This window comes from Centroberyx affinis, unplaced genomic scaffold (assembly GCF_046629955.1).
Source record: "Centroberyx affinis isolate AG114_WGS23_722 - 3 ecotype Tasmania unplaced genomic scaffold, CSIRO-AGI_Caff_v1 ptg002254l_1, whole genome shotgun sequence".
In the NCBI taxonomy this organism is placed as follows: domain Eukaryota; kingdom Metazoa; phylum Chordata; class Actinopteri; order Beryciformes; family Berycidae; genus Centroberyx; species Centroberyx affinis.
The window spans coordinates 1-12,708 of NW_027280544.1; the positions used below are offsets into that span (position 1 = coordinate 1).

General features: G+C 42.8%; 2 protein-coding genes across 3 annotated transcripts; both read left to right on the plus strand.

The window, feature by feature from the left end:
- Positions 1 to 231: 231 nt before the first annotated feature.
- On the plus strand, positions 232 to 5,403 carry LOC139655415 (uncharacterized). The gene is made up of 4 exons (XM_071532812.1): positions 232 to 243; positions 1,317 to 1,481; positions 2,099 to 3,311; positions 3,705 to 5,403. The coding sequence occupies exons 1-4, from the start codon at positions 232 to 234 to the stop codon at positions 3,836 to 3,838; spliced, it is 1,524 nt and encodes a 507-aa protein (XP_071388913.1). The 3' UTR covers positions 3,839 to 5,403.
- Positions 5,404 to 7,419: 2,016 nt separating this feature from the next.
- Positions 7,420 to 12,161, plus strand: LOC139655424 (RNA-binding protein 24-like). Of its 2 annotated transcripts, XM_071532825.1 has the most exons (5): positions 7,423 to 7,590; positions 8,097 to 8,220; positions 8,667 to 8,721; positions 10,484 to 10,494; positions 11,749 to 12,161. In XM_071532825.1, exons 1-5 carry the CDS (start codon positions 7,423 to 7,425, stop codon positions 12,159 to 12,161), a joined length of 771 nt encoding a protein of 256 aa, XP_071388926.1. The 2 variants fall into 2 exon arrangements, with proteins under 2 accessions (XP_071388927.1, XP_071388926.1); XM_071532826.1 differs by lacking the exon at positions 10,484 to 10,494 and having other exon boundaries at positions 7,420 to 7,590; positions 11,801 to 12,161.
- Positions 12,162 to 12,708: the final 547 nt, after the last annotated feature.

Sequence of the window (12,708 nt, forward strand, 5' to 3'; positions counted from 1 at the left end):
AACACTCCAAAAGAACTCAGACCTCTCTGAAATGAACTGTACTCAGACCTCCTCGGGAGGTGGTCTGAGTACGGTTCGCTTCAAGTCCGCGTTGCGGTTTGTTTACCCTGTGCATTGTGAACACAAAGCGCTCCAGGTTCGCTTCACCCTTTGCCATTGTATTTTAGCCCTCTAGGCTTGCCGTAGACAAATCACATGCTGGGACGCTCGAAAAAACAAATAGACGTAACCATGGCAACCATGGTAACACTAGCAAGACTAGTGGACGAGGAGTAGTTTGGTCCGAGGATGGAACTACTGCAATTCTCCAGATCTGGAATGAAGAACCCATCAAACGGCAACTGTCTACAACGCACAGAAACGCTGAGGTTTTCCTCCAATTTTCAGTTCATATGAAAGCGAGGGGCTTCATTAGGACCGCACTGCAGTGCCGCGTGAAAGTTAAAAAAACAAAAAAAACTATGTCAAAACTACTTTACCACATGCGATCAAATGAGAAAAAGCGGAGAATCCTCTGAAATAAAAGACACATCTCTCTCTCTCTCCCTCCCTCCCCCCCCCCCCCTCTCTCTCTCTCGCCCTCTCTCTCTCTCTCTCTCCCTCTCTCTCAATGTATTTAATCTACTTTTATTGGCATGAAGTTCAATGTAATTAAACTACTTTTATTGGCATGTAGTACAATTGATTATGTCAGAGGTTTTGTGATAATCGAGGATGATGTTAAAAGTAATAAATTAATAGCAAATAAGTAATAACAGTAGGCTAATAATAATACATAACAGTAAATACATAGGCTACATAGCAGTAAAGGTCTGAGCTCCAGAGGAACTACTATAGTGTGAACAGAAAGAGGACTGAGACCCCATCAGAGCTGAAGTGAACCAGAAAGAGAACTGAGTCCTCTTTCAAATGAACTGACAATGTGAACGCAAAAAGTCCCTTTTCTGTTGGTCCACTTTTTGGTCCACTTTAAGAGGACTGAGTTCGGTTCGTTTAAAGAGGACTATATGTGAAAACACCCTGAGATTACATGATAGCAAGAGCATGACTCACATTTGCTATGGACTACAACAGTGTGTGAGAATGAGAAAAAGAGGCTCAAGGGAGTACAAACTTTATGCACGCACAAAGGTTATGAGAAGTGACCGCACGCATTAAAAAGTACCGGTACTCATACGGGCAAAACTTAGAACACTTCAAGCACTGGTTTTCATTAAATATTATACTGCATGCTACTAACTATAAAACTGGCCTGCCCAGCTCCATGCATGCTTTGTGTGTGTGAAGTGTGTGCTGTTGTTCTGACCCATCTGCAGAGCATGCGCTCATGTGTGGACAGCCCTGCACTGCTCCCCCCTCCCTGCCCCTGGCGCCGGCCCAGGGCAGGCAGCGAGGGCCACTGCAAGCCTTCCACCTCCACTTCCACCCCCACCTCCACCCCCACCAGCAGACAGCTCAGCCACACACTGCCACACACTGCTGTAAGTGTTACACACGCCAGCACACACTGCTCTAGGTCTTACACACATCGCCACACACTAATATAAGGGCTACGCAAACTGCAACACATTGCTCCATCACACATAGATGCACATACATACTCTTTTAATTGTCACGCACAAGCCACACGCTGCTGTGTCCCACACACACACTGCCACACACTGCTCTATGTTCTGCATACACACGCACACACTGGTGTAAGTATCACACCCTGCCATGAAATGTTCAAAGTGTATACACACACACACACACACACACACACACATACACACACTGCCACACTTTGCTATAAGGATTATACATACTGTTGAGCTGCACCAGCTGATGGCTCAATAAACAAACACCTAAAAGCACAATGAATAAAACAGCATAAAGTTGACCACATGCAAGCAGAGAAAACTGTTCCACATTATGAGTGACTAGCACAAATTCATACATTCTGTCCATATTCCATCACCACATCCTACACCATTTTTCATTGTCTTCAATCAATCTTTTACAATACAGATGATGTAGGCTATGCTTCATATATGCTATAGTTGACATTGTGCCTGGTGGATTTTGTCTTGTGTCCTGCTGGTGTTGGTTTGATCAGCAGGACTCTGAGGATGAGGAGACAGACGTAGACCTGACCTTGAATCTGGACCGGGGCTCTCAGGACCACAACAGTTTCCAGCCTTACATCCCAGAGGACTTTGCTAACTTTGAGATCTACAATGCCACTCTGGAGACTCAGGAGGGGCTTCTTTCCACTCGCTCTGACTTGAAGGGAGGCCGGTGTGGCGGAGGTGGAGGTGGAGGGGTAGAGAGAGAGGTGTCTCGCAGCCCCACGGCCAGCAGCTGCACTAGTGGCTACTTCTCACACAGCGCCTCCAATGCCACGTTGTCCGACATGCCTTTCAGTGCCAGCGAGAGCTCTGACCATCTCAGCTGCACCACCAGAGACCCCTATGATCCCATCTGCTGTCCCATTGGAAGAGGCTGCACCCCAACCAAAAGTGTTTCTGCAGGGAGCGATACCCAGCAGCCTCCTCTCTCCATGTGTGGGGGCCAGGACTTGATCATCCCCTCAGCCTCCTTGCCTGTCAGTATTCCTAAAACATCCCCTGTGCCACACAACTGTGTTCTCAGTGCCAGCCAGGAGTTCACTGACTTTAAAGGGGCTGATGATGGTATTGGAGAGGGGGATTTAGTTCACTTTGCAGGGGGGTGGCAGGAGGAAGATTTAGATTTGCCTACTGGCCAGTTGAAGGAAGGTGATAATGTAGAAACACATGGCACTGGCAATCAACAGACCTCTGATGTCTCTGTTGTCACCAACACATCTATCCCTGAAAATGCCCCAACCCCTATATGCAAATGTCACAACAGTAAAGACTCAAACACAACTCTAGTTTGCACCCCAGTCTCTGCCCCGGACCAAGTCCCAGCTCCAGCCCCAGCCTTAACCATACCCTCTGCACCGGGATCAACTCCAGCCTCATGCCCAGTCACAGCCTCTGCCCCGGCCCCGGCCCCAGCCTCTGCCCCTTCCCCGGCCCAGCGAGGAGGAGGAGGAGAACCTCCTATCCAGGAGCCGGCTCAGGGAGATCTGCCCCATGGGAGTCCCTGTCCCAGCCCAAACCCTAGCAGCGCTGAGCCCTCAGGGGACTCCAGCGGGGATGAGAGCTCACCTGTAGCCCAGCTTCCTGACTGGATGGCTCCTGGAGAGCAGGTCTGGGTGGGGAAGAGGAGAGGAACAGTCCACTATGTTGGGGGGGTGGAGTTTGCGAAGGGGATCTGGGTTGGTGTGCAGCTGGATCTGGCAGTGGGTAAGTCACTGTAAAGGTTTTGTTACCTAAAATGTAATTTTATATTATATAATATATTTTATATAGATAATGTTATTTATGTTATTTTGTTTACTTTGTTTGTTATCTCGGTGTACTTTTGGGAGGTTTTTGTTTTGTTTTGCTTTTAGACATACAATGAACAGAGACTTAATACAAGGGGATGGTGAAGTATAGAATATAAAATTACATTTTGAAATATACAATATACATGTGAGGTGCACATGCATGAGCACATATTTGTGTAACTAGCATGCCAAATGTGTCGTCAGTTATTTGCTTTTGTGAAGGAACAGATCAGAGTGAGAGAATGAAGTTCCATAACTACAAATAATCTACAAGTCGACAAATGAACTATGCCTGCTCTTCCTGTAGGTAAGCACAATGGGACTGTCCAGGGAAGAGTGTACTTCCGCTGTCCCCCAGGCCACGGTGTGTTTGTGAAGCCATCTCGTCTCACCAGAGGACCGCCCTCCATGGACACAGAGCCCCAGACTCTGATCAGATAGGACCCAAAGAAGGACCAGCTTTCCGAGGACTACCAGGCACCCCAGGGTGGCCCTCCGTTCCAGTGCCTATAGGGCGAACAGCAAGCTGACTTCAATATGGCTCCTTTCCCTCCATCCCTCCTCTCACTCAAATCTCTGAACTGGCTTATTCTGTTAGTGTGTCTGCTTTGCTAAAGCGTATCTGACTTGTGCATTTAATGAAGGTATATCCTTATTACTGTTCACTGAAAATTCACTATGCACATATCTGAGTTTTCTATCGTGTTATTTTTGATAGAAAAATTAACTTTTAACTGGGAGTCCATATGGAAATATTATCCACATCATTTTTCTTACATTTGTTTCTGAACATTATATGATATTTTTGTAAGACAATGCATCCTCCCCTGAGGCTCAAAGTGGAGTCATCTAGGATATTAAGATTAAGAATGTACTACTGTTGATAACATTGATATTTACGTCAATATGATATGTCAGGGGTAACCAAAGAACTAGGGTTCCGTATCTGCTGTTATAAGTAATATCTTATTTTTCTAATGTATATGTGGAAACATACAACATATATCTGTGTGTCCAAGTAAAGCATAGTGCCATATCTCTATGACTAATGCCACATACCCTGAACCGTGGGCAAACCTGCAAAACCTGAATTGCTTTCAGTGTTTGACTGCAGTTATCATGTTGCCCGCTAGATGTTAAATTATCTTATTGGAGTACTGTAACACTGTGGAGGAGATAATCCCCATTGCGCATGGGACTGTTGCCATTGGTGTCTGAATGCTTGCACTGGAAAGGATTCTTGGAGAGTTCACCAATTGTCTTCCATACTGGACTGATGAAACATTTCCTGTGTGATGGGACTGAAAAGCCCTGTGTTGTGTCATGACTATTATGGGCTGAACGAAGCAGCTAGGCTTTGTCCGAGGCCTGGACATACTGATGCCTTATTGCCCTGTTTCTCTAAAGGCAGGCACATAAACCACAGACTACTCGATAAGCAATGCCCCTTAACAAGGATGCATGTAGTTGACTGAGATAAAAAAAACCCCAAGTGTGTGGACCTGAAGCCTGTGTATGACGTGATGCCCAGAGGCATTCAAAATGCCATCCAACCTCGTTGACCGATTCATTGAATACCTTTCTGACTGATTGTCCATCTGCATTTTATATGTTCATCGACTAATGTGTAACACTAAATATTTTCAAAGGTACTCAAAAATGCCAACTTTTTTTTTTTTTTTTTTACATGGAGGATTGGATGAATGGGTGATGGACGATCAGGTTACCGAAGATGGTGCAAAAGTAGTTTAGTATGGAGAAACGTTGTCCTATGAACTTATATTTTTATGGAAGTGGTGAACTGTGGAACTGATTAGAAATAGAGTTATATATTCAAGCTGTAATTTCAAGTAAATGAAAGAAACCCAAGACCTTACTTTAAAGAAGAGATCAAAGCTGCTCTCCCTCACAAGGAGTTGTAAATAGAAATGTATTTGAACATAGTATTTACAATATTATAATGTACAGAATTGTATTTATAATGTATCTCAACAAACTGTTTTAATTGGTACAAAATGTTCTAGAATAGAACGTTTACAATCAAAGTGCTGTGTTGTCTCTTCTTTTAGCTCACTTGAACTTGACCTTATTTGTTTCCAGGAAATGACCAGTGACCTGTTTTATTTTATTATTTTATTTTACTGTTTTATTATAGCAAACAGTGGCTATAAAAAGTATTAACCCCAATGACTTTTTGTGCATTTTCTTGCATTACAAAATTAGCTCAAAATGAATTTATTTGGAAATTTTGGTCAACAATCTACAGAAAGTACTCTTTTCTTATTTTCTATCAATATGGTCTAAGAAAACTTGAAAGTATTAACATCGATTAACAGCAAAATCTAGGAAGAATTATCCCACAATCCTTCAGTACTTCTATCTGTATGCCATTAAGATGTTAAAGGACCTGGAATAATACTTCAAATTTGAGCAATTTTGAAATTAAACTGCAGTCAAAATGTCTTACTATTACCTAAAGATGAAGAATAAATAATGTGTGCCTAATGTTTTAGGCTAAGACAATATCGCTGAAGTGAGTAATGGGAGTGAATAATTTCCCAAACTAGATTGTACGTTTAATGAAATTCTATCACTTTTATTACATACATTTCTTGAATTTCCACCCACAGTGATAGAAAAAACTACTTTGAATATATTTCAGACAAAGAAATCACAGGTAAATGGGCAGAAAGTCAAGGGGAATTACATTTTGTAGCCACTGTACACAACATGGACCTGTGTATCAGTACAGTATCAGTTTGTTTCATTTGTTGGAGATCACTCACTATGTGTCCTGAGTGAGATGTCAACAGTGATGTTTGCTCCACTTTATGGCTTCTCAATATAAGGCAAAAATGTTTCCTGTCTCTGGGAGATTTATGGGTCTCTGGAACTGAACCTGTCTGAGGCTGATGCAAAAAGAAACAAGTAAACATGTCCTCCACGGATGATGCAGGCGCCCCTTAGGCCAATCGGTGACAAGATGCATCATCCCACCAAGTTGGACCAGTGGCATCTGAGACATCACATTTCAGTTAAAAAATTGTGACCTGTAATTCTAGTTCCCCCATTAAGCCAACCAGTGTACAAGGCCTTTCTAAGTTATAAATTTAATAGTAGCGCCCCCATCTGGCCAGTCAGTGTACTTTATAAACACCAGAACATGCCATAATGCGTCATTCCTCCAAGTGTCGTCAAAGTTTCGTCTGAGATATTGCGTTTAAGTTAAAATGTATTTTTTTTTTTACCTTTATTAATGCGCCCTAATTAGGCCAATCAGTGTATTTTTCCAGAACGCTGGAACACAGTCAAAATCAGAGCAGTGGTGTCTGAAATATCACCAGACATATCAAGTCCACTAGAGATATAACTGTACAGACTATCATGAATGTACGGTGTCAAAAGCAGCGGTGACACTTGTTATGAGGCTAGCAGCCTAAATAAGATGTTGACCCCATAACTTCTATGAGGCAACCTGTTGTGAATACAAGCAGGGTTTTTTTTTTTTTTACGAGGACTATAACAGTGTAGGTATTTAGACACAATACCTATACAATTGGAACTTACTGTATGAGATTTTGCCTTGGGGATTATTATCATAGTGAAGCCTTGATTGTCTGCTGTCAAGATATTGGCTACATTTACAATGAAATATTTGTGATTTGTATAGATTTAATAAGGGAAATCATTAAGGGATACAGTGGCTTTTATCTGGATTCACCTCATCAGGGTGCTTCATGAAAAGACTAAAATTTCGTACAGTCAGTGTGTGTTTGAGCAGTAGTATCAGACTGACAGTAGCAGTGTGTGTCAGGATCTGGGTGGAGTTAACTCTGTGTGAGTCCACGATGCGGAGCTGACACTGACAACTGAAACCTCCTGCCAAACAAACAGGTGTCCTCTCCAGCTCCTAAACACACATTTCACTTGGTGCTACTTGCCCACGCTGCCGACTTTCGTCCTGAACGTTTTTTTTCTTCTATTTATTTTATCGTAGGAAAACCACTTCTATATCAATACAAATGATGCACTCGGCGCAGAAAGACACCACCTACACCAAGATCTTTGTGGGGGGTCTGCCCTATCACACAACAGACTCGAGCCTCAGGAAATATTTCGAAGTGTTTGGTGATATTGAGGAGGCTGTTGTTATCACGGATCGGCAGACGGGGAAATCCAGAGGTTATGGATTTGTAAGTAATAACCTGACATGTTGTTTTGTAATTTTGGTGTAGCCGAGTTGCTTGCACACGTGCATATAGTCCGCGATAAAGTCAGTTAATCCAATTGCATTTCATATCAGGACCTATTAAAGCTGAAAGAAAGTGTTTTGTACAGTGTGCAGTAAGTGGTAGGTTATAGTTTAGATAGTGACAGTCAGGTACAAATCGTTATCATTTATAGGAATGCTGTTACTGGAGCAGAAAATTGGGATATCACATCAACAAGAAAAATAAATGGAACTATTGGAACAGGGTGTTTGCTGTAGTCAGACATTTTTAATTAATTAAAAAACAATGTTACTGAATTGTCAATGTCCTTAGTGCAATATGGCCTGGTGATTATAAGATAGCCTACTCTCAATTTAGCAGAAAAGTCAGAAAAACAAATGACCCAGAAGTATTGTGTGCTATCAGGTCACTGTGAACAACATCTCTATAAGGTGAATGAATAATTCTGTACAATGTGTGTCCTCTAGGTGACCATGGCAGACCGGGCCTCTGCTGACCGAGCCTGTAAGGACCCCAACCCCATTATCGACGGCAGGAAAGCCAATGTGAACCTGGCCTACCTGGGGGCCAAGCCCAGGGTCATGCAGCCAGGTGAGGGGCTGGACGAGCTGGTGGACGGCTGTGCCACAGGTTTATTTCACAACTTGGACAATCAAGGTGGCGTACAAAGACAGCAGTCCTTAATGCCTTTACACACACACACACACACATGCTGGAGACACTAACCCTGCTGCAATGTTGTAGAGAGTTCTGAAATTATTCACCAGGTGTAACATGGAGATATATCTATCTAAGCTAGAGCTGAAAATAAATACAGTGTTCGCCTTGATATTCTGATAATACAGGCTCACACAAGTCTGCCACCACTTAATGTAGATTGACATGCCCTTGGTTTGTTTTTTGTACTCTCTTGGAAAGGACATGCAATCTTGTAAAGGGATCAGAACATCCTCTGCAAAATCGTCTCCACTGCATTATTAAAGTGTCAGGATTTGTATGAAAAAAAAAAGTTTTAAAACAATCTGTTTTCGTTGTAGGATTCTCATTCGGTGTGCCTCAGATCCATCCAGCATTCATCCAAAGACCTTATGGGTATGTTTATGTAGAACTTTTTCCATAGTGTTTGTCTGTAGAAAATGATACATATGTTTTTCTTTTGTTTATAGTATCAGTTAGTGCAATCATGTTAGAAAATGTATACATTTGTAGCCTAGCTATTCATACATTTACATTTTATTAATGTGATCCATTGTTTTTATTGCTGTATAGGCGACATGTTATTTAATCTTTGCTCTGTAACCTTCAACTGTTTAATCCTGAATGAGGACATGTAAGTGTCGATTTGTGCACCTCTGCTTGGCGTTGACTGTAAAGGAAGTGAACGTTTGTCCCCAGCTTCTACAGGATTGACTTTATGTTGTCTATCTCTTTCTGATCTGACAGGGTCGATATCGGTTAAAATAGCTGATGAAGGGACATGATGATTTGAGGAATAGCTGAGTCTGCATTGGGCAGAACGCTAAAGTGTTACCTGTATACTCTGACATACACAAACGAACTGAAATGGTGACTAGATGCATGGAAGTCTTTTTTTTTTTCAGTTTTCCATAGTACATAGATTGGTGTGTGCCTTGTTTCCAGTATGAAGTGGTTTTCAGCTTAACTGTGTGCTTATCTCTACTTGCAGTGGGGGAGGTGGGGGGTGCAGACGTTTTTGTGCAGACTTTGTGAGTTTTTGATAGGGAGTTGTAACTCTGCCATGGGGTGTTGATTCTTCTCCCTTTTAATGATTGATTGTGCTTTAGCCTGCAGTTTTTATTCATTTTTCTCCCCCAATTTTGAGTTAACAACAAGTTGATCATGTTTTGTTGTCAAAAGGGGCTGATGACGACTCAGTCTGTTCATTTCAAAATCTATCCCCTGCAACAAAACAACCACTGGCTTGCATGCAGGAGTTCATTTTCTGTTTTCTTCTTCTATTTACCCATGATGCTGTGGTTTTTTTTTTGTCTTTTTATTAACCCATTGCTTTCACTTGTAGCTTACAGATACAGTATAGTGAGCATTGTTTTCTGTTCACCCAAGGACATTCTGTCTCATTTTTCTAATCACTGTAGATGCTGCCAGTTATCAAGACTATGGCAAAATGAGAATATGTAGGGGGGATGAAAAGAAAGGAAACACACTAATGAACAATGTTATCACCACAGACGTGAAGAGCATAGAAGAATACTTGGTTGGTACAGCAGTTGGCAAAGCTATGGGGAATTAAAGTAACTGAAAATGTCCAGGCTCTTAAGTAAACCACACACTCATTGTGGAACTGAGCATTTTGTATAACAGGATTTATCACAATCTGTATGAAGCAAATTTTAGATGTAGATAGATAGGATCCTGGATATATCATAGCCTTGCAATACACCAACTGAAAGTCATTCATTTGTTAAATATAGACAGTCGACTCAAATGTTCACTGCACTGACTGAGGTAAGTTGCAGACGGAGAACTTAACTGGTCTCTGAGGCAGCAGCTGTTGGCTAGAATGATCTCCATGGCCTCTCAAATTCAGTTGGAAAATGGGAGTCACTCAGCAGTGCTGTTAATAATGTATGGCACAGACAGGGCCGCTCGCCTGCGGACAACAGGTGGGCCGAGCCATGTGCCCACGAGTCCTTTTGGTTATGTGCTGGGGATTACCCATGTGTCCCAGTGATTTACAAAGAACCTTTATTTAGCTCTGGACTAGCAGGACCACAAACTGTCCGTCCCATCACGTCCCATAAAGATGGAATTAGTCAGCTGAGCCGTTTTAGCGCTGGGGCTCTCAATATTTAAATAAGGTCTTGTTACAAAGAGATGGTGACAGTGTGATACTGTCAGATTGGTTCATACCTCCCCAAATTGAAAGTTACACATGTGTATGCATTTGTCACGTTAAAAACAATCATTCGTCTTGTTTTTCTGCGATCATTAGGATCAACTACTACAGCCCTAGTATTGGTTTCAACACCCCACTTTGCAACAAGAGCAACACTTCCGATCAGCTGAAACGGCCCTAGTTCGATAATAAAGAAAGGGGGAAAGAAATTCTGGAAGGTCACCGAGACAGTAGAGTGACATAGGCAGCCATTAGAGTTGATGAGTGCCATGCCATGTGTTGCTGAAGGAGAGAAGATCAGCTTGTCCTTTTGGGATGACAAGGGGAGCAAAAATAGCATGCCTCCAGCCTCCCTTGTCAGTCAAGTTGGCGTGTGTATGTTTGTGTGGGGGTGTATGTCTGTAAGTTGGGGTGGTGGGGTTGGTGGGGGCAGGCACACATCTATGGACAGATTTAACACTCCCACACCTGCTCCTCAACATATTTACTGACAGTGTCTATAACGCATCAGTGTAAATGGGGCCAAATTTACCCAGTTACTCAGACTTGTATTTGTCCATTTGTACCCTGCTCTGTATTCCAGTGCAGATCTCCAACTCAAATAACACTTTTTTTTATAATAGTGCAGTGCATTTCTGACATAGCCTACAGTCACTTTTTCCAACAAATAAACACACTGGGGCCTCTGCAGAACCTAAAACAACCCAGCACTCACTTGAATGCTGAGGCACTGTACGGTTAACGCAGCAACTACATTGATTGCATTGACCAACCTTCATTAGCTGCTCCACTTCATAGACACCTGGCATTTTCTGCAAAGCCTCTTTCTTTTGTTTTACTTTTTGTTTGTGTTTAAGGATCTATTAACATGTGTGGGCATGCCTGTATGTGTGTTGTTGGTGTGACAGTATGTGGACAGTATGTCCACTTCGTTTCTTGATATGTTGTGGTGTTGTGCGATAAGCTCGCATTTTGAGAAATACAGTTTTCAGTTACACTGGGCGCAGGGCTGGGCTGTCTTTTCTTAATGCCATATTTCAGATTCAGTTGCTTTTTGACTGAAAACTTTAAAGCTGCGCTTGTTTTTCCTTGTGGTTTTACTGCTTTCTTAATTTTTCATTTCTAGGTAGGGTTTTTCAATTGTTAATGAGTGGATTTGCTGTGTTGAACTGAGGACTGGGTTGACGTATTTGTGGCGCCTGCTTTTCACTTTTCCACAATTTAGCTTCAGCTTTGGACAGACGAGTGGCTGTGGCTCTGCTTTGACCCCGTGTGTCTGTATGTGTCCTACAGGATCCCTGCCCACTACGTCTACCCCCAGGCCTTCGTCCAGCCCAGCGTGGTCATCCCTCATGTACAGCCGTCTGCTGCCACGGCAACAGCTGCTGCTGCCACCTCTCCGTACCTTGACTATACTGGAGCAGCCTATGCCCAGTACTCTGCTGCCGCTGCTACTGCTGCCGCCGCCGCCGCGGCCTATGAGCAGTACCCGTACGCGGCCTCCCCGGCCCCAGCGGGCTACATGGCCACAGCAGGGTATGGATATGCCGTCCAGCAGCCACTGGCGACTGCCGCTACCCCAGGAGCGGCCGCTGCTGCTGCGGCCTTCGGCCAGTACCAGCCTCAGCAGCTGCAGACAGATCGCATGCAGTAACAACTAGAAAACTACCTTAAATGATGAAAGCAGGGGAGGTCACATGCTCCCCCGGGAAAGGGCAAAGTGAGGAGGGGGGAAGGCAGGAGAGGCTGAATGATGGTTGTCAGTCCCTGGTTTTATAACTAGCAGTGCTCCTACCAAAGAGCCTGAAGAAAATCACTAAAAATTTAGGGACAAATGATGAGTTACTGTATATTTTTATTCAAATAAGATCAGTATTTTGTCACTATTGTATGCATATTTAATATTTATTCAGCAGGAAAATATTTAATAATGTTTATTTAAGTAGACTCACTGGACCTCGTAATATCAAACATTGCTGAATTTTGTATGTATACTGCATTGGAATTTATATGGAATTCGCAAGTGCATTCAAGTCTTATAATCAGGTGTCTTCCCCACTATTTTGAAAACAAACCAAAATACTTGCATAAATACTGTAAGAATGTGTTATATCACCATACAGTTTTCAGTATTTGATAGTTTTGGACCACTGTGTTATTTGGCAAAGCTATGCAGTTAATGATGGAAAAGTCAGCGTTTT